Consider the following 20,133-nt stretch of genomic DNA (forward strand, 5'->3'; position numbering starts at 1 on the left):
GTGGTGCTACTCCTGCAGGTCAGCACTAGACCAGGGACCCGCATTCACTGTCTCCGGCTTGCACAGAAGCTGCCACTGGCCCCAGGGACAGCCCTGACCCCATCCTCAGGGCCGGCCAGCCTCTGTGACACGTCTGTCACGGGAGGGGCTGCACTGATTTCCAAGGATGCCGCCCATCTCAGGGCTTCCTGGCACCTGTCCTGCGCTGGAAGGTTTTTCTAGTCTCTGGCCTCAGTGTCAGAATTCTGAGAACTGGATGGGCGTGATGGTTCATGACTGTAATCCCAGCACTTTGGGAGGCCAAGGTGGGAGGATCACCTGCTATCAGTAGTTCGAGACCAGCCTGGTCAACATGGTGAAACCCCCATCTCTACTAAAAATACAAAAAATTAGCCAGGCATGGTGGCGGGGGCCTGTAATCCCAGCCACTCGGGAGGCTGAGGCAGGAGACTCAATTGAACCCGGGAGGCAGAGGTTGCAGTGAGCCGAGACTCCAGCCTGGGCAACAGAGCAAGATTCTGTCTCAAAAAAAAAAAAAAGAATTCTGAGAATCAGGAGGAACTGCAAACCCCTTTTCCAGGCAATCTTTGCAATGCTAACATGCCCTGGGTTGCACCCACAACCAGCCAAAAGCAGCCAAACTCTGCATCTTTACATCTTCCTCTCACATGGCACAGCTTTCAAAACGCCAGAAGCCCTGCTCTGCACAAGCGGCTCCCCTGTCTGCGGTCTAGGTCGTTCTGTTCTGGGCCTAGGCCGGAGGCCAGGGGCTAGGCGGCTCTCAGAGGCCAGGCTGGCGCGCGCCCTAGGCCGGGGCGGAGAGGGCGGTGCGTGGCGCAGGCCGCGTGCGTGAGCGCCAAACGACCGCCAGGGGGCGCCGCCTGCCGGGCCCCGCCCCGGCACGCTTCGCTCCCGGACGGCGACGGCGGCGGGCGCTTCCGCCTCGCGGGCCTCGGCCCTGTGCGAGCAGCCCCGCGATGTGGCTGAGCCCGGAGGAGGTGCTGGTGGCCAACGCGCTGTGGGTGACGGAACGGGCCAACCCCTTCTTCGTGCTGCAGCGGCGCCGGGGCCACGGCAAGGGCGGCGGCCTCACGGGTGAGAGGCGCGCGGGCGGCCGGGCCTGTGGGAGCCGCGGCGGGGCTGGGGCGGGCGGATCCAGTTCAGGCCCGGCCTCGGCACGTCGCCGTGGACACGCAGGCTGGCGCCCGGCGGGGCGGGGGCGCGAGGCGAGAACCCGGGAGCCGGGCGCGGAGGGGCCGGGGCGGAGAGGCCAGGGGCTCGTGGTAGGCGACTGCGCTCTCGGCGGGCTCTCCTAAGGTAGGCGCGGGGCGGCGGAGTGGAGACTGGCGCCCGCGAGCTCCTGGGGCCCTGCAGCTTCCCGGTATTTCACCGCCGAAAGTTAGGGAGACCGCCCAGTTCTCATCCTCCACCTCAGTTTCCCCAGGTTCATCTAAGGGGCCAGGTGACACCAGCACACGTTTTCTTTTGCTTCTTCATTCCCACCGCACCAAAGTATTGCCCTTCTAGCAAAATCACAGGTCCTTGGGGCTGGCCGTACTCCCATTCCCCCAGCTTCTCCTCCCTGACCTTTCCTGCTCCTGGGTGCTCCCAGAGCTGCCCACCCAAGGCTTTGGGCAACAGCACAGGATGTTCCTGCGAGCTCGCCAAGGTGTCCCTTTGTGGGCCTGGGCGCCACCACCATATAGGATGAGGCTGGACAGGCACCCTTGGAGTGCGGGGCCTGTGAAATCCAGGGGACACTCCCTCCGCAGGTGTCCTCCCGGGCCCCTCATGCTCTAGGGCCTCGCCCGGGACTGCAGGAGCCCGGCTGGCTCAGGCCCAGTACCTGTGCTCTTCGGGACGCCGATTGATGCCCTACAGGAATGAGGTCTCAGTGTTGCCAGGTCTTCCATTTTATCCAGAACATTTTCTGTGAATCATCCTGATTTTCAGTGTTAGTGGCTAATACAGTCCTGCCAGATGCAGACAGAGGCTTCTCCTGGGCCACACTTCTTCATGTGGAAAAGACTGTTCTGTTCCCAGGAACACTGTGTTCCCTTCGGCTTCAGGCTCCCTCCCAGTGGGCCTCAAGGATCTCGGGCTCCTGTGCTGGACCTGCCTCCTGGACCCAGCTGTTCAGTGGGAGTTAGACGGCAGCCCCTGTGGCCAACCTTGAAGCTACTGCAAGCCCATTGAAAAAAGCAAGGAACCGTCCCCTTTTCTTTCGCCAGAATGCCAGTATGTCAGATTCGCTAGCATGCTTGCAGCGCTTGTGCTGTGCTCGGCAGGCTTATGTGGGTCATCTCATTGGATGGCAGGTGCAGGTGCAGCCCAGCCTCTGTACACCTCCTTCCTGCAAGTTCTTCTCCTTTCCACCTCACTCTCCGTGTCCCCCGGGATCGAGTTCCCAAGGTACCCCCAGGGAACCATTCTTTGAAGCCCCTCCCCACTTCCAGGTTTGGTGTGTCTTGCTGTGGCCTCCAACAGGGCCTTCCTTGTGCCATCATGGGCATTGTGGCCTCCTGAGTACTGTTCTTACTGAAGAGGAGCAGACAGCGATGTGGTTTTATTCGGGTTATCTATTAAAAACATGCCAACCAGCCGGGAGTGGTGGCTCATGCCTGTAATCCCAGCACTTTGGGAGGCTGAGGTGGGTGGATCACCTGAGGTCAGGAGTTCAATACTAGCCTGGCCAACATGGTGAAATCCTGACTCTACTAAAAAAAATAATAATAATACAAAAATTAGCTGATTGTGGTGACACATGCCTGTAATCCCAGCTACTCGGGAGGCTGAGGCAGGAGAATTGCTTGAACTTGGGAGGAGGAAGTTGTAGTGAGCCGAGATCGTGCCATTGCACTCCAGCCTGGGCGACAGAGCGAGACTCCTCTGTCTCAAAAACAAAAAAAAGGCCAACCTAGATTTTTCATTAAAGAATCTGAATATCCAGCTTGGCCAACATGGCAAAACCCCATCTCTACTAAAAATACAAAAATTAGACGGGCATGGTGTCACCCTCCCATAATCCCAGCTACTCAGGAGGCTGAGACACAAGAATTGCTTGAACCCATGAAGTCGAGGTTGCAGTGAGCCGAGATAGCACTATTGCACTCTAGCTTGGGTGACAGAGCAAGATTCTGTCTCAAAAATATTAATGGATTATGAAACAAAAGTGTTAAAGTTGAGTAATATCAGTAAAAATTTTTCTGACATCAACAGGAAAAATGGCAACAAAATATTTTCAGATCATTCCAAAAGCAGCTCTTCATTAAAAGGAAGAAAAATTTTCAAATAAAAACAATAAACAGGTTTTTAGATGGCTTGATAATTCAGTTAGTGAAAAGGAGTAAATCAGCCAATGATAAAAGCTATATATTTTTTGCTGATTTGTCATAAAATAGTGACACTGATAAAGACAGCATTACCAAAAAATAAAAATAAAAGATAGCATTACCACAAATTGGTTAATGTGTGTCGTCTATCAAATGGTTATATGTGATGAGAAGAAAACTTGAACTGCCCTAAAATGTTTCAGTTCAGAAATGAAAAAACTATCAATATTTTCCCAAATTTGACAATTCTAAAAATTTGCATCTTCAATTATGATTTTTGAGACTAAAAGAAACTTCCTTGAATTGTTGGTAATAAAAATCAGTGAGCTGTGGCAAAGGAACAACGTTATCTTTCTGTTCTTGATATGGAAAATAATGTTGCAGAATCATTGTCCTGTGAAGAAGCGGTGAGTACATTACCAGAAATGTCTGGGAAGACAGAAGATGTGTCTGACAGTTAAGAAAACATTGTGTTGTTTTTCTAGATTTTATGATATTTGTGGTATTGTTCTTTTTTAGCTTTAACGTCTAACTCTGTACTTTCACATTCTAAAGCAATACTTGTTTTCTAGTCTAATTTTGTATACTTAAAGAGGGCTTCGCAGAATTTAAGCTTTGACCCCTTAAATTTAAGTTTAAGCTCTGACCCCACGAAATTTGCATCTGCTTCTACTTGCAAGTGTTTCTGAGCCGGGAGAAGTAAATACTTCCAGGAAGAAGTAGAAGGGGATTTTTTTGATTAGGATCAGACCCTGACTGAAGGCATTTGACCGTGGGGGTAATTCAGGATGTTTCCCTCATTGGGCTTGACTCTTTGGGTAGTATCACCATCCTGTCTGCCTCTGACCAGACTCAGCCTCAGGGGCCTCAATCTGCCCCTCCTCTTACCCTTCATGTCTCTCTGCCCTGTTCCCAGGTCTTCTCGTGGGCACCCTGGACGTGGTGCTGGACTCCAGTGCCCGCGTGGCCCCTTACCGCATTCTACATCAGACCCAGGACTCCCAGATCTACTGGACAGTGGCCTCTGGTAGGTGCCCTTAGTTGTGAGGAGTGCTGGACAGGGTCTGCCCTGGAAGGACCATTGCCAAGAGGGAGGGGTGTGTAGCCTACATGCCTGGGTGGAGTTCCCTGCTGACAGCTCAGGCCAGGCCAGCAAGAGGGAAGTAGAGGAGTCTTTGCTTCCAGCCTGGGAAGGCAGCTCCACTGGTCACGGGGACAGGGTAAGAGAGGACAGCCCCATGTACCTCTGGGGGCACAGGCTTGGGGCTAGCCAGTGTACACATTCGCATGCCGCCTTTTCTCAAGGTAGATACAGTCAGCCTTGTCCAAAGATTCCATATTTGCAAATTGGCCTACTCAATTAAATTTATTTGCAGTCCCCAAATCAATACTTCCAGCAATTTTGTGGTCATTTGGAGACATTCACTAACATATGCATGTTCAAAGTAGTGAAAAATTTGAGTCACCTGTTGCCCATGTCCCCAGCTGAGGTGGAACAGGGTGACACTCTGCCTTCTTGATCCAGCTCTCCTGCTGCACATGCATGTCCTGTTCATGGTCTCATCAGTGCAATGTTTGTGCTTGTTGCTGGTTACTTGGCTGCTTAAAATGGCTCCTAAGCATAGCACCAAAGCGCTATCATTTCTAAGAGCAAGAAGGCTGGTTTGTCCCTTGTGAAGGAAATCCATGCTTTAAAGCAGCTTTGTTCAGGTGTTAGTGCTGCTGGCCATGAGCTCAATGCCAGTAAATCAGTAATACATTTTTTTTTTTTTTTTTTTTGAGACAGAATCTCGCTCTGTTGCCAGGCTGTGCAGTGGCACGATCTCAGCTCACTGCAAACTCTGTCTCCTGGGTTCAAGTGATTTTCCTGCCTCAGCCTCCTGAGTAGCTAGGACTATAGGTGTGTTCCACCACACCCAGCTAATTTTTGTATTTTTAGTAGAGACAGGGTTTCTTGGGTTTCACCATGTTGACCAGGATGGTCTCCCTTTCTTGACATTGTGATCTGCCTGCCTTGGTCTCCCAAAGTGCTGGGATTACAGGCATGAGCCACCATGCCCTGTCAGTGATACGTATTAAATAAGGTATCTTTAAACAGAAACACATGTAAAACAGTTAAGTATCGGTCAGTTGACAAAAGTATAATTAAAGGCTCAAGAAACCTGGCCCTGTATATCCTAGGGTACTGCTTCAGGATTCACTAATAGTATTCACAGCCATTTTACAGAATCTAACCACCTGAATAATGAGAATCTTCTGTAGTTGTCCTCCTAGGTGGAAGCACACCCACCCTTCCAGGAGTGTGGAGGAAAGTCCCCTTTCAGCGGGTACCTGCTGGGCTGAGTTTGCTCTGAGAAAATGACAGTTCTAGCTGACACTCAGACAGTGCTTCCTGTGTGCTAGCCACTTGCCTGAACCACCTGGCAGCTCCAGAAGGCATAAGTACTTCTGTCTTCTCTATGTTGAAGGTGAAGAAACTCTGGCCCGGAGGGGTTGGGTAACCTGCTCAAAGTCACAGAGCTGCAGTTGGACCCTCTCAGTACCTCTCTGAAGCAGAAGCCATAATGCCGTTGTTCTCTAGGATAGTGGTTTCCCTTGAAGGCCTGGGAGAAGATGATGATACTCAAAAGTTTGTCAACCTCATGGCTAGACTCCAGCTTCAGGAGGGGAAGGGTCAAGGAAGTAAAAGCACAGGGCAGGTCGTGCCCCAGGAACAGCCCCACTCCCAGGTGGACATTCTGCATGGGCATCCTGACCAGCAGTGCCCTTCTCCCTTGCAGGACTGAATAACTCAGTAAGAGTTAAGAAGGGGAGTTTGTCCAAGGCCAAGCGGGAAAGTCCAGTTAGACCCCAGGTCTCCAGTTCCAGAGCTTGAGTGGGCCCTGGGGGCAGCAAGAGTTTACCTGCCAGAGGAGGGGCTTCCTGTTGGGAGGGGACCATTTCTGAGCCGGCCAGGAGGTTGATATCTGCTGATGAGGAGAGGAGCTGCTTTAACATGGGCCCTTGAGATTTCCATCTCTGGCAGCAAGAGCTGCCCCTCCCTGGGGAGAGAAAAGTTTGAGGGGCAGAGGGGGAATCCTTTTAATCCCAGTGGGCCTGGGGCTCTGGAGGGGCCTAGCCACAGCCACACTGGGGAGCCTGTGTACACAGCCCCATGCCACACCATCCTGTCAGGTCCAAAATTCTGTACTGGCCCTGGCTGCACCTCCCTTTCCTGCAAGCCAGGCTAGAAGCAGCTCACCAAAACCAGACATGTCCTTGCCAGCCCCTGCCCAGTGAGTCCTGCCCCTTGAGCCTGGTGTTTGAGGACTGATGGGGTTCGGCCTGCCTCCATTTCTGCCTTCCTATTCCCAGCTCACAGCCTGACCTTCAGCCAGACTATACAGTTGCAGGTCCTGGAGGAGCCACACCCCTCCTGGCTGCTATGCATAGTGTCCACCACGCCAGCCAACCTTCCTTCCTACTCTGCTGAGAACTGCCCAGACTCCACAGACCCATCCTTCCTTCTTACTCCTCAGGACTTGACGTGTCTGTGCACTCTTTTACACGGAAGCCCATGAGGCTGGGAGCTCCCGAGGGTGAGGGCAGGCTCTGCAGCCAGGCAGCCAGGGTTAGGAAGTGATCTGGTTTGATCACTTCCCAGCTGTGTGACCTTGGATAACTTATTTCACCTCTCTGTGCCTCAGCTTCATCTATTAAAATGAAAATAATGGTACCTGTCTCCACTGTGTTCTAAGAATGAAATAAGATAATCCATGGAAAACTCTGAAAACAGAAATAGCATTTAATACTCTAATTAGCTGTTATTTTTATTCCCAGTACCTAGCATAGAGATTGAGTAGTTCGTTTTCTTAGTATTAAATGAAGATTGAGTTACTTATAGCTACTATTTTTTAGTGCAAATATGTTTAACAACAAAAATTGTTTTTGAGACAGTCTCTTTCTTTTGCCCAGGCTGGAGTGCTATGGTGCAGTCACAGCTCACTGCAGCTCCCTGGCTGAAACAATCCTCCCACCTCAGCCTCCTGATAAGCTGGGACTATAGGCCCACACAACCATGTCTGACTAATTTTCTCTATTTTTCATAGAGACAGCCTTGTTGACCAGGCTGGTCTCAAACTCCTGGGCTCAAGTGATACCCCTTCCTCAGCCTCCCAGAGTGCTGGGATTAGAAGAGTGAGCCACTGTGACTGGCCTGTAAATATATATATATATATATATATATATATATATATATATATATATATATATATTTTTTTTTTTTTTTTTTTTTTTTTAAAGACAATTCACTGTACACATTTTATTTACAGTTTTTTACACTGTCTTAATATGAATGGGACTGCTTTTCTACTTGAGCCATTTTTAACCAAAGCAAAATAACCTAAGTAATACAAAGTGTTAAAATGCAGCATAAAGATACAAAAACAGACATACTAATTCTAGTTAGGAATGTAATTATGATGTTACATTTTTTATAATCTACAATTATGTTTAGGAAATCACACAAACATAGTATATATATATTTTTAAGACAAAGTCTTGTTCTTTTGCCAGGCTGGAGTGCAGTGGCATGATCTCGGCTCACTGCAACCTCCAGCTCCCTGGTTCAAGCGATTCTTCAGCCTCAGCCTCCCAAGTAGCTGAGATACAGGCATGCGCCACCATTCTCGGCTAATTTTTGTATTTTTAGTACAGACGGGGTTTCACCATGTTGGCCAGGATGGTTTCAATCTCCTGACCTTGTGATCTGCCCACCTAGGCCTCCCAAAGTGTTGGGATTACAGGTGTGAGCCACCGCGCCCGGCCAATATTTTTGATTAAAGTGCTGACACATCTACACAGAGAGCTAGGAGATTTCTTCTGTTTTAGTTTTCTAGGAATATATGTGTAAAAGAAAGTGATACAGTAGACTTGTACCACATGTAAATCTGACTTCCAGATTCAACTGTGGGTTCCTGGCAAAAAGAATGTAAAAGAAATCTCTACCTACCAACTAGGCCTTGTCCTCTGTGCATCAGGGAAAGGAGGCTACTGTAGAAATGCAAAGAAAAATGAAAAAAAAGTTAAAAGTAAATTACAGATAACGTAAGGGGTTTCCAGGAGTAGTTCTGGGGCCTTTTGTGACTCACTGCAAGCTATGTGATTCTGGGTACAATTATTTTCCCATGGGCATCCTCCCCGAGGCCCATCAGGGGAGGATCTGTCCTGTGGCCTTGCTTCTTAGGTCAGGGTCTGCTTGATGAGATTTGACAAAGCAAACAGATCAGCCCCAAGCAGAAGACCCAGGCTGTGACACAGTTATAAGCAAGTGCCATGGGCTGGAGTAGGTGACAGGCCCACTGGGGCCTGGAGGGAGGGTTGGAGCTATCTCTAGCTGGCAGAAGAGCATGGTCACGTAGGGAAGGACGGTGGCCAGGGGAAGGCACCCCGGCAGAAACATCTGGTTCACAGTCACACTGGACTCGTGTCTTGGCCAAAGCTCTCTGCGTGCCTGGTGGGTGGGCCTCCTATCCCACCCCTGGACAGCTGAGAACGATTCAGGGTGTCATTCACTCCTCATCCTTGTGTTCATTCAGCACAGGCAAAACCCCAGAAACAGGGGTGCTGGGGGTAGGGGGAGTCAGGCCAGGCAGAGATCTCTCATCCCTTTGCTCTTCCCCTGTGGCTTCTTCCCCAATTCCTTGATGAGAGCAAACAGTTCTACCCTTTGGAAGTGGCATTGTGCTGCCATCTCTACACTTTTGTTTTGTGTGTGATGTTTTTTTTGGAGATGGGGTCTCACTTTGTTACTCAGGCTGCACTGAGCCTCTGCCTCCCAGGATCAAGCAGTCCTACCTCAGCATCCTGAGTAGCTGGGACCATAGGCACACGCCACCACACCCAGCTAATTTTTTGTATTTTCGGTTTTGCCATGCTGCCCATGCTGGTCTCAAACTCCTGGGCTCAAACGATCCTCCTGCCTTGGCCTCCCAAAGTGCTGGGATTACCGGCATGAGCCACAGCACCCAGACTTTCTCTACATTTTTTTATTTCCACTGGGCCTGTGGAGTACAGGGACCCCCTCCCTTCTAGGTGGGGCAGACACTAGGGAAGAGGGTGGCCAGGAGAAACTGAAGAGTGGGATAGTAGCTACTCACCTGCCCAGCAGGAGCCTTGGAGGCCAGAGGCCTGGATTCTTGTAGGAAGCTCCGGCTGCTATCTGTGGACACCTGGATTCTCAGGAAAGAGCTAGACTCATTTATACAAAGTGTGACTGTCTGATTAACACATATAGCAAAGGCCACATTAAGTTCTTTCAGCTTGAGGAAAGGTATAAGTAAACTTTCAGACGCACAGACTATTTCTAGGACACACAGGAAAGAAACAGTGACTCTCACTGTTGGCTTCAGGGACAGGTGGAAATGTTCTCTCCCACATGATTGTGATTCTGCCTGGACATTTAATTTTTTGTTTTTTACCAGGACCATTTATTACTTTGGTTATACACATATTCATAAGCTTAAGAGGGAAAAGACTAAGCAGCTTGAAGATTTTAGTCATTATGATTTAGCAAATTAGATTGCCCACTTTCATCTCGCTTCTTTGAATTTGTGTTTAAGGCCTGGTGAATTAATTATTTTTCTTTTACTTCACCAAACCTCTTCTAGGTTCTTCGCGCAAAGAGATCACAAAACACTGGGAATGGCTGGAAAATAACTTGCTCCAGACACTCTCCATCTTTGACAGTGAGGAAGATATCACCACCTTCGTCAAGGGCAAGATACATGTAAGGTTTACGTGCCACTCCCTGTTCTCACCCTTCCCTGGCCAGCAATACTCTCGTGTATTATCCTGTTTAATCTTTACGATGTAGGATGTGTCTCAATTTTTCAGAGGTGGAGACTGAAGTGTCAGTGCTCTTTCTCTTGGAGTTGAAAGGGGCAGAGGAACTCATGACCCAGGAAAACCCCTTCTTACCCTGGCTGGGACCTGGAGGCTACTGAAGCCTAGCTTGGGGCTTCCATTCCTACCCAAGTGCCTTGGAAGGCAGATGCAGATAGGCAGTTCTGTTTGCCAGAAGAGATGCTGGAAACAATAGGATATTCTGAGTTATTTGTATTATAAAACTAACGTTATTTTAAAAGGCACACATCCTTTACCCAAAAATTCCATTTCTTGGAGTTTACCCTAGAGTGTATTTATATATGCAGAATATACAGTTTAAAGGGCCAGGTATGGTGGCTCACATATGTAATCCCAGCACTTTGGAAGGCAAGGCAGGAGGATCATTTGAGCCCAGGAGTTTGAGACCAGCCTGGGCAACATAGCAAGACCTCGTCTTTAAAATATATATATGTATATATTTATATGTATATATATATGTATACACACCTATATATATTTATATATTTTTTATATATACATTATATATATAAATACAGTTTAATATGTTTCCCAAAAAGACTCGAAACGATGCCTCCTGATCCCATGATAAGGGAGGAAAGCAGCTATTCTCTCCTCTGCAACATGAGAGTAATAGTAGGTGCTGATATTTACTGAGTACTTTATGTATGCTCATTGTGCTAAGTGCTGTGTGTTCAAGGTACTTATTAAGTCATATAAGTTATATATGGTATACTTAATGCAGTATTTTGTAGCCATCAAAACGATGGTTATGAAAATTATAGCTATGTGTAAAAACTCATGGTAATCTCTAGGTTGTTTCCTCTTGGAGATAATTAATGGAATAATCATCATTTATGTGAATTTATGTGTCATTTTTTGAGACGGAGTCTCACTCTTGCCTAGGCTGGAGTGCAGTGGCACAGTCTTAGCGCACGCACTGCAACCTACACCTCCCAAGTTCAAGTGAATCTCCTGCCGCAGCCTCCCAAGTAGCTGGGATTACAGGCATGTACCATCACGCTGAGCTAATTTCTGTAATTTTAGTAGAGATGGGGGTTTGGGCGCAGTGACTCACACCTGTAATTCCAGCACTTTGGGAGGCCAAGGTGCATGGATCACCTGAGGTCATGAGTTCGAGAGCAGCCTGGCCAACATGGCAAAACCCTATCTCTGCTAAAAATACAAAAATTAACCGGGCATGGTGGCATGCACCTATACTCCCATCTACTCGGGACCTGAAACAGGAGACTTGCTTGAACCCAGCAGGTGAAGGTTGCAATGAGCAGAGATCACATCACTGCACTATAGGCTGGGTGACAAAGGAAGACTCCATCTCAAAAAAAAAGTAGAGATGGGATTTTGCTGTGTTGGCCAGACTGGTCTCAAACTCCTGACCTCAAGTGATCTGCCCGTCTTGGTCTCCCATTCTGGGATTACAGGCATGAGCCACCACACCTGGCCTGAATGTATGTATCTTTTTTTTCTGTTAGGTTATTGCCTTAAGTTAGATTCATAGGAGGGCTCTTACTAGGTCTAAGTCCTGTGGTACAAAGTTGCTTTGGGCAGGCCCTTGTGAATTCCTGATACCAGAACTTCCTAAGCCTTGGCAGACATTACCAAGTTTCTCAGCTCTTCTCGGTGCACTTTGGGGTTCAAAATGAGACCTGGTTGCCTCTGTCTCTAGGAAAACAGATGGAGAGAGCAGAAGCAAGCCTTTACTCTCTGGTGAGCCATTGGACGATGATAATAATAGTAGTCGTGGCATTATTCACTGCCTCCTATATGCCTGGCCCAACAAATGAATCAGCAGAACAAACTAAATGACTCATAAGCCAAGGAAGAAATGGAAATTAGAAAATGTTTAGAATTGAGGCCAAGTGTGGTAGCTCACACCTGTAATCCCAGCCCTTTGGGAGGCCAAGACGGGTGGATCACTTGAGGCAGGAGTTTGAGACCAGCCTGGCCAACATGGGAAAACCCCATCTCTACTAAAAATACAAAAAATTATCCAGGCATGGTGGTGCATGCCTGTAAACTCAGCTACTTGGGAGGCTGAGGTAGGAGAATGGCTTGAATCTGGGAGGCAGAGGTTACAGTGAGCTGAGATCATGCCACCACACTGCAGCCTGGGTGACAGAGCAAGACTCTGTCTCAAAAAAAAAAAAAGTAGCTGCATGTATTGGTGCGCACTTGTAGTCCCAGCTACTCGGGAGACTGAGGCAGGAGAATCACTTGGACTTAGGAGGCAGAGGATGCAGTGAGCTGAGATCATACCACTGCACTCCAGCCTAGGCAACAGTGAGACTCCATCTCAAAAAAAAAGAAAATAATTCAGATACTACTTATCAGTATATGTGGGATGCAGTGAGAGCAATACACAGAAGGAAATTTAAAGCTTTCAATCTTACAAAAGAAGGATGAGGCCAGGCGCGGTGGCTCAAGCCTGTAATCCCAGCACTTTGGGAGGCCGAGGCAGGTGGATCATGAGGTCAAGAGATCGAGACCATCCTGGTCAACATGGTGAAACCCCGTCTCTACTAAAAATACAAAAAATTATCTGGGCGTGGTGGTGCGTGCCTGTAATCCCAGCTACTCAGGAGGCTGAGGCAGGAGAATTGCCTGAACCCAGGAGGCGGAGGTTGCGGTGAGCCAAGATAGCGCCATTGCACTCCAGCCTGGGTAACAAGAGCAAAACTCCGTCTCAAAAAAAAAAAGGATGAATGAAAATAAATGAGCCAAGTGTCCAGTAAGTTAGAAAAAGAACTCCAGAGAAACCAAGAAGTAAGACAGAAGGAAATAATAGAGGGCCAATGTTATTTCTGTAGAAAACAAGGGAGCCACAGAGAAGAGCAACGGATCCCCAAATATTAGCAAACCTGTAGCACAAGGGACCCAAGACAAAAGAGAGAAACCTCAAATATGCAGTGTTGGGGATATGCCATGAGGGGCATCTATTAAAAAAAATGCAAAGCTCTAAAGAGAGACAGGATAACAAACAGCCTTAAACCAGTACCTTTAAGAATTTAGACAAAAGGGGGCTGGATGCGGTAGCTCATACTTGTAATCTCAGCACATTGGGAGGCTAAGGCAGGTGGATCACTTGAGGCCAGGAGTTCAAGACCAGCCTGGCCAACATGGTAAAACCTCGTCTCTACTGAAAATACAAAAAATTAGCGGGGTATGATGGCACACATCTGTAATCCCACCTATTCGGAAGGCTGGCAAGAGAATCACTTGAACCCGGGAGGCAGAGGTTGCAGTGAGCCAAGATTGCGCCACTGCATTTTAGCCTGGGCAGCAGAGTGAGACTCTGTCTCAAAAAAAAATTTTTTTAGACAAAATGGGCATTTTATTAGAATAACATTTATTAGGTTTCTGGTTGCTTCTGCAACAAGTTACCATAAACTTAGTGGCTTAAAAGAACACAAATTTGGCTAGGCACAGTGGCTCACACCTGTAATTCCAGCACTTTGGGAGGCCAAGGCAGGCGGATCACCTGAGGTCAGGAGTTCGAGAACAGCCTGGCCAACGTGACGAAACCCCATCTCTACTTAAAATACAAAAATTACTCAGGTGTGGTGGTGGGCATCTGTAATTCCAGCTACTAGGGAGGCTGAGACTGGAGAATCGCTTGAACCGGGAAGTGGAGATTGCAGTGAGCTGAGATCACGGCATTGCACTCCAGCCTGGGCAACAAGACAAAACTCCGTCTAAAAAAAAAAAAAAAACTCACAAATTTACTACCTTACAGTTCTGGAGGCCAGGAAGCCAGAACTGGTCTCACTTGGCTGAAATCCAGGCGTTGTCTGCAAGCTGTGTTTCTTCGGAGGCTCTGAGGGGAGAATTGTTCCCTTTCCTTTCCCAACTTGTAGAGGCTGCCTGTATTCCTTGATTCTTGGCCCCTTCCTTCATCTTCACACCAGCAGCATAGCATCTTCAGCTCAGCCAGTCCCTCCCTTCATCTACCCCACTCCCTCTCTCCTTCTCTCATCACCTCACCTTCTGTCAGGGTCACCTCACCTCAAGATCTTTGGTCACTTCTGCAAAGTTCCTTTTGCTAAGTAGGTCACATATTCCAAGATCTTGGGGATTAGGATGTGGACATCTTTGTGGGGCCATTGTTAGTCCTACCATGTAATACAACTTAACTGCACAGGGGCTCAGGAAGAAGTAGGAAACCTGAAAATGCTACAACTGTTAGAGAAATTGCATTAGTAATTTAAAATCTACCCAGTGATTTTACAGGTGGATTCTATCTGTTAACAAACAGGAAATTTCAACCCATGAGCCAGTCCCCTTGGTAGGGACTGTTCTTCCTGAGTGGAGGCTGGAAAGTGGCCCGTGGGCTCAGGGCTAGTGAGTCCCAGTGAAGAATGCAGAGGGAAGCGCAGAGCAGGTCATTGACCTGGGATGGTGGCCTGAAGGGCAGTGCTGCTGAGATAGCTGCAGAGATGGATGGGCCACCATGGGCTGGCCAGGGTTGCCACTTTTCTTTCCATGGGTGGGACACATTTTCAGCCTCCCAGTAGGGTAGAATCAGAGGCAGCAGGAAACCAAGGCAGAGCCCTAATAATGAGGAGGGTGTTTGCCAAGGCTTTTCCCAGACACAGGACTAGATCCTGTAGCCTGGTTCCTGTAGGAGCACTCCACAGAGGCACCCAAAGTCCCTGGAGAGAGATGTTGAGATTGCAGCTATGGTGATGCTAGTAGAAGGGAAGAAAAATCCTTTTTCTTTCTCCCCACTTAGGTTCTTGTCTGGGGCTCTGTTACAATAGACAGATTAACAAGAGAAAAGCAGAAGTTTACTAATGTGTATATCCCATATATTCACGGGAGAAATTCTAAATAAACTCAAAAGTTTAATTAGAATTGAGTTTATACAGCCTCTTAACACAGCAACAGTCCACTTAAAGAGCAATAACAAGACAAAGGAAAACAGCTTAGGCTTCCAAGGGCAGGAAACTGAGCAATGTAAATACATGGGATGAAACCAATGGACTAAGGCTTATTTGCAGACACCTATGGTGTCATCTCTGGGCTGATAGGAATCTAGAATTGTCTCCAGTAAATGTGAATGTATATCCAGCTTTTATGCAGAAAGGGGGAAGGCAGAGAGAGCTTTTCCTGTGTTTGCTGCTACTTAATTGTCTTCAGCTCAAAATACTTCTTATGTCAAAGAGGCATATTTTGGGATGGCATATTCTGATTTCCTTCCCCGGCTGCTCTGAGAAATAGAAGAAATCAGAGCAGGCCCCTCCTTTCAGTCCTCACCGAGGCTTGTGACTATCCTCCCTGCCCATGGACAGAGCGACAGGTGGTGGCACAGCCATCTGCACTGACCTGGACTTACTTTGGTTCATCCTGTAATTGTCCTTCTAGAAAATTAATGTGTACATTTTGAGCTGAGGGCACTGAGGACCTCTTTTACCTCAGGAGGCTTGGGGCTGGCTCTGTGCCCCAGGGGGATGTCTCTGGACACCCCAAGCCCAGCAACAATGGCAGCACCATGAGGGAGTATGGATGGGCCCTGAACCTGTGGGTCCTGCCGCTGGTCTGTGTACAGGGCTGAGAGGCAGGAGCCCCCTGGCACACAATGGGTCAAGTGCATTACATCCTCCAGGATGTGATGAGAGAGACACTCTACAGAACAGGGCTACAGGGTGATCCTGTTTGGATAGATAAAGGGGGAAAGAGGAAAACAGGCATTTGCTTATGGATCCATCAGTGTTCGCATGCCTAGAGGGAACCAGGAAAGTCACTACAGAGGACAAGAGAAGATTCCCTTTTCATTGAACACACATTTCTATATGCTTTTTTTTTTTTTTTTTTTTTGAGACGGAGTTTTGCTCTTGTTACCCAGGCTGGAGTGCAGTGGCGCGATCTCGGCTCAGGCAATTCTCCTGCCTCAGCCTCCTGAGTAGCTGGGATTACAGGCACGCGCCACCATGCCCAGATAATTTTTTTTTTTGTATTTTTAGTAGAGATGGGGTTTCACCATGTTGACCAGGATGGTCTTGATCTCTTGACCTCATGATCACCCGCCTCGGCCTCCCAAAGTGCTGGGATTACAGGCGTGAGCCACTGTGCCTGGCCCCTATATGCATTTTTTTTTACCATGTTTATGGATAATATGTTTCAACAATTCTACATGAAAATAACCGAAATGGGCCAGGCACGGTAGCTCACACCTGTAATCCCAGCACTTTGGGAGGCTATGGCGAACAGATAACGAGATCAGGAGATTGAGACCATCCTGGCCAGCATGGTGAAACCCCGTCTCTACTAAAATACAAAAAATTAGCTGGGCGTGGTGGCATGTGCCTGTAGTTCCAACTACTCAGGAGGCTGAGGCAGGGGAATCTCTTGAACCTGAGAGGCAGAGGTTGCAGTGAGCTGAGATTGTGCCACTGCTGTCCAGTCAGGGTGACAGAGTAAGACTCCATCTCAAAAAAAAAAAAAATAGCCAGGTATGGTGGCTCACGCCTACAATCTTAGCATTTTGGGAGGCCTAGGCAGATGAATCATGAGGTCAGTAGATTGAGACCATCCTGGCTAACCCAGTGAAACCCCATCTCTACCAAAAATACAAAAAATTAGCCGAGTGTAGTAGCGTGCGCCTGTAGTCCTAGCTACTCAGGAGGCTGAGGCAGGAGAATCACTTGAACCTGGGAGGCAGAGGTTTCAGTGAGCTGAGATTGCGCCACTGCTCTCCAGTCTGGGTGACAGAATGAGACTCTGTCTCAAAAAAAAAAAGAAAGAAAAGAATGGAAATATTCATTTAAAAAGTGTCAGGCCAGACACACAGTGACTCACGACTGTAATCCCAGCACTTTGGGAGGCTGAGGCGGGCAGATCACTTGAGCCCAGGAGTTTGAGACCAACCTGGGCAACATGGCAAAACCCCATTTCTACAAAAAGTACAAAATTTGCCAGGTATGGTGGCGTACATGTATTGTCCCAGCTACTCAGGATGCTGAGGCAGGAGGATGGCTTCAGCTGTTGGGTCAAGGCTACGGTGAGCCATGGTTCAGCCAGTGTACTCCAGCTTGGGTGACGGAGTGAGACCCTGTCTTCATTTTTTTTTAAAGCCTCTGCTCACAGCCAGTGATGACAATAGTTCAGGGAGTTGCAGAAACTTGTCTAGAGAGTCACATAGGCAATGTCTGTTGTCCGTGTGCCTTGACTGCAAGCCAGCAAGAGCCGCTGACTGTTCCCACCTGTTTCTGTAGCCCTTAGACCAAGGTTGCTTTAGTCCTGGGTTCCCTGGGTCTCTCTGCTCCACCCTTTGATCTGTCCAGGGCTTTGCAGGGGTAAGCCCTTGTCCTCTTGCCTTCCTCCAGGGCATCATTGCAGAAGAGAACAAGAATCTGCAGCCTCAGGGAGACGAGGACCCCGGGAAGTTCAAGGAGGCCGAGCTGAAGATGCGGAAGCAGTTTGGGATGCCTGAGGGAGAGAAGCTGGTGAATTACTACTCCTGCAGCTACTGGAAGGGCCGTGTGCCCCGGCAGGGCTGGCTCTACCTGACGGTCAACCACCTGTGCTTCTACTCCTTCCTGCTGGGGAAGGAAGGTGAGTTAGCCCCTCATTGTGCCCCAGTCCTTCCATGCCCTCAGCCCCCAGATACTCCATCCCCACATAGCCACCAGAGGGGTCTCCCTGAAACCCAAATGCCACCTTAGCGGCCCGGGATAGGACTGCCCAGCCTTGGCCAGGTGTACACCTGCTCCCAGCTGGCTTTTACCATGCCTACCACTTGCTATAGGGTTCTCCACATGGTGACTTCACATGCCTGCCGTGCCCTCTTCTGCCAGGCTGGCATATTTGGGGCACACATCTGTCCCAAATTCCTGGTGATTGTGTGTCATGCAGTGCCTTGGGTGCATGCCACAGCCCTCACCTACTGCACATCTCTCCCTGCAAACATCCCAGCCACAGGATGGGAGCCTGGTTCCCCAGCAGCTCCACAAAGAGCCCCCAGGGTCTTAGCCATCCCCAAGCCTACCAAGCCCTTCTCCCTCCTCACCTCCCGCAGCCCACCGACTCCCTGTGCCCTCTCCTGCCTTTGCTGCTTACCTGTCACAATCAGGTGACCTGTCACCTCTCGTCAGCTGGGGCCAGGTCCTGCTCTGTGTAGGCTGTGCCATGCTGTGACTGTTCACACATCAGTGCACTCCCACTCGGGGGGCTGCTGGATGGGTCTCAGTGGTTCACATTCGTTCCTTTCACCTTCAGCCACTGGTGGGGCAGACACTGTGTATGGTTGGTCTGGAAGGCGGTGGACACCTCAGTGGGCTGGTCTCTCCATATGGAGGGCATGACTCAGCCCACCCAGGCCTGGGCACACAGGAAGTGCCCCCAGAGAGCAGTTCCCTGGGGTGGGTCTGGGGTACAGATGGGCATTTGGAGTCTCACCCTGCCGAGCCCTAACCCGCGGTGTGTCTGTCCCTGTGGGCACAGTGAACCTCGTGGTACAGTGGGTGGACATAACACATCTGGAGAAGAATGCCACCCTGCTCTTCCCCGAGAGCATCCACGTGGAGACCCGTGACCAGGAGCTCTTCTTCTCCATGTTCCTCAACATCGGCGAGACCTTCAAGCTCATGGAGCAGTTGGCCAACCTGGCCATGCGGCAGCTCCTGGACAGCGAGGGCTTCCTGGAGGACAAGGCCCTACCTAGGCCCATCCGGCCACACAGGAACATCTCAGCCCTGAAGCGGTGCGTTGCCCTCCAGGGCTGGGATAGGCTCATGTGAGCCAGGTTCGCTGACCATAGCTGGTACCTGCCTGGTCCAAGTGTAGACCTGGAGAAGGTATCCACGCTTCCCCCTCACGGGCTCCCCGCTTGTGAGGGAAGCCTGGTAAACAGATCATTGCAGTACTGTGTAGAGAGGCAGCAAGAGATAGTAGTGATGTCTTGAAGATACCACTAACGGGGTATCTTCACCTAACGGGAAGGAGGTTCTTCCCATTTTATCCCTTTTGGTCCTACAATGGAAAGAGGTGCTTATATCCCTAGGTATCAGACAAGGAAGCTGAGGCATAGAGAGGGTAAGTAACTTGCCTGAGGTCCCTCAGTGAGCAGGGGAGCCAGGAGGTAGCCACCTCAGCCAGGGTACTCTGACACCCCCCAGGAAGGCTTCAGTGAATCTGGGCTCAAGTGCACAGCCTCCATCCCACTGTGATTGACAGCTCTCCTGTATACCCCAAGACTCCTTGGCCAGACTCACAGCCATGGGGGCCCCAGGGATCCTGGGTTTGATAAGGAAGCAGGCCTCTGGGTCTGAAGCCAGCCAGGAAAATGGACCATTTGTGGGTCTGAGGTCCCTGCTGTCCTGTCCAGAGGATTGATAGACAGGAACACATCATAGCAGCTGCCCATCCCAGGCTTATGTTTGGGCTCCTAGGTTGTAGCTTCATGGGAAACTCAAGAGGCTGGCCAAGATCTCTGAGGTTGCCTGGGTCCCACAGCCAGCCTGAGCACAGCCAGATTCACACCCGTGTGTTCAGTGACCTCATTCCAGTCAGATCATTTCCTGCATTGCACCCAGAGACCATGCTCTAGGCCCAACCTCTGGGGTCCACCTCCAGGACCAGAAAATTGTGCAAGCATGTTGCCCTTGGGATGTGAGTGGCGGGTTGGCTTGTGGGACCTTTTGGAAAGAACACAAGCAGAGATAGAACGTGACCGCGCCTGGTACTGCCGGTGAGAGTGCAGTCAGGCCCTGGTCAGGCTGCTGCAACCCAGGGCGGGCAGGAGGCTCCCTTTGGAGCTGGGAGAGTTCATATGGACAGAACCACTGAAGGGGTGAGGGCCTGGGCCAGACACCTGTCACAGCCATTAGATACACAGGTGTGCTTTTCTGTTAGCAGCCGCAGGTTTTAGTTTTAGCTCCACGCCTCTCTCTGGGGAGCTCCT

General features: G+C 49.4%; 1 protein-coding gene across 12 annotated transcripts in view; it reads left to right on the top strand.

Moving 5' to 3' along the window:
- The first annotated feature begins 903 nt into the window (after nt 1-903).
- The window catches only part of TBC1D9B (TBC1 domain family member 9B), a 49,870-nt gene continuing 30,640 nt past the window's right edge, over nt 904-20,133 (top strand). For 9 of the 12 annotated variants that reach the window (XM_078364750.1, XM_035290736.2, XM_078364752.1 and 6 more), the window contains exons 1-5: nt 904-1,095; nt 4,249-4,359; nt 9,980-10,098; nt 17,558-17,786; nt 18,675-18,933. In XM_078364750.1, coding sequence (XP_078220876.1) covers nt 978-1,095; nt 4,249-4,359; nt 9,980-10,098; nt 17,558-17,786; nt 18,675-18,933 — 836 coding nt within the window. In that variant the 5' untranslated portion in view covers nt 904-977. Of the gene's footprint in view, nt 1,318-4,248; nt 4,360-9,979; nt 10,099-17,557; nt 17,787-18,674; nt 18,934-20,133 lie in introns of all 12 variants that reach the window. The other 3 variants (XM_035290742.3, XM_078364749.1, XM_078364751.1) reach the window with 1 other exon arrangement.

Source organism: Callithrix jacchus, chromosome 2 (assembly GCF_049354715.1).
Source record: "Callithrix jacchus isolate 240 chromosome 2, calJac240_pri, whole genome shotgun sequence".
Lineage (NCBI taxonomy): Eukaryota > Metazoa > Chordata > Mammalia > Primates > Cebidae > Callithrix > Callithrix jacchus.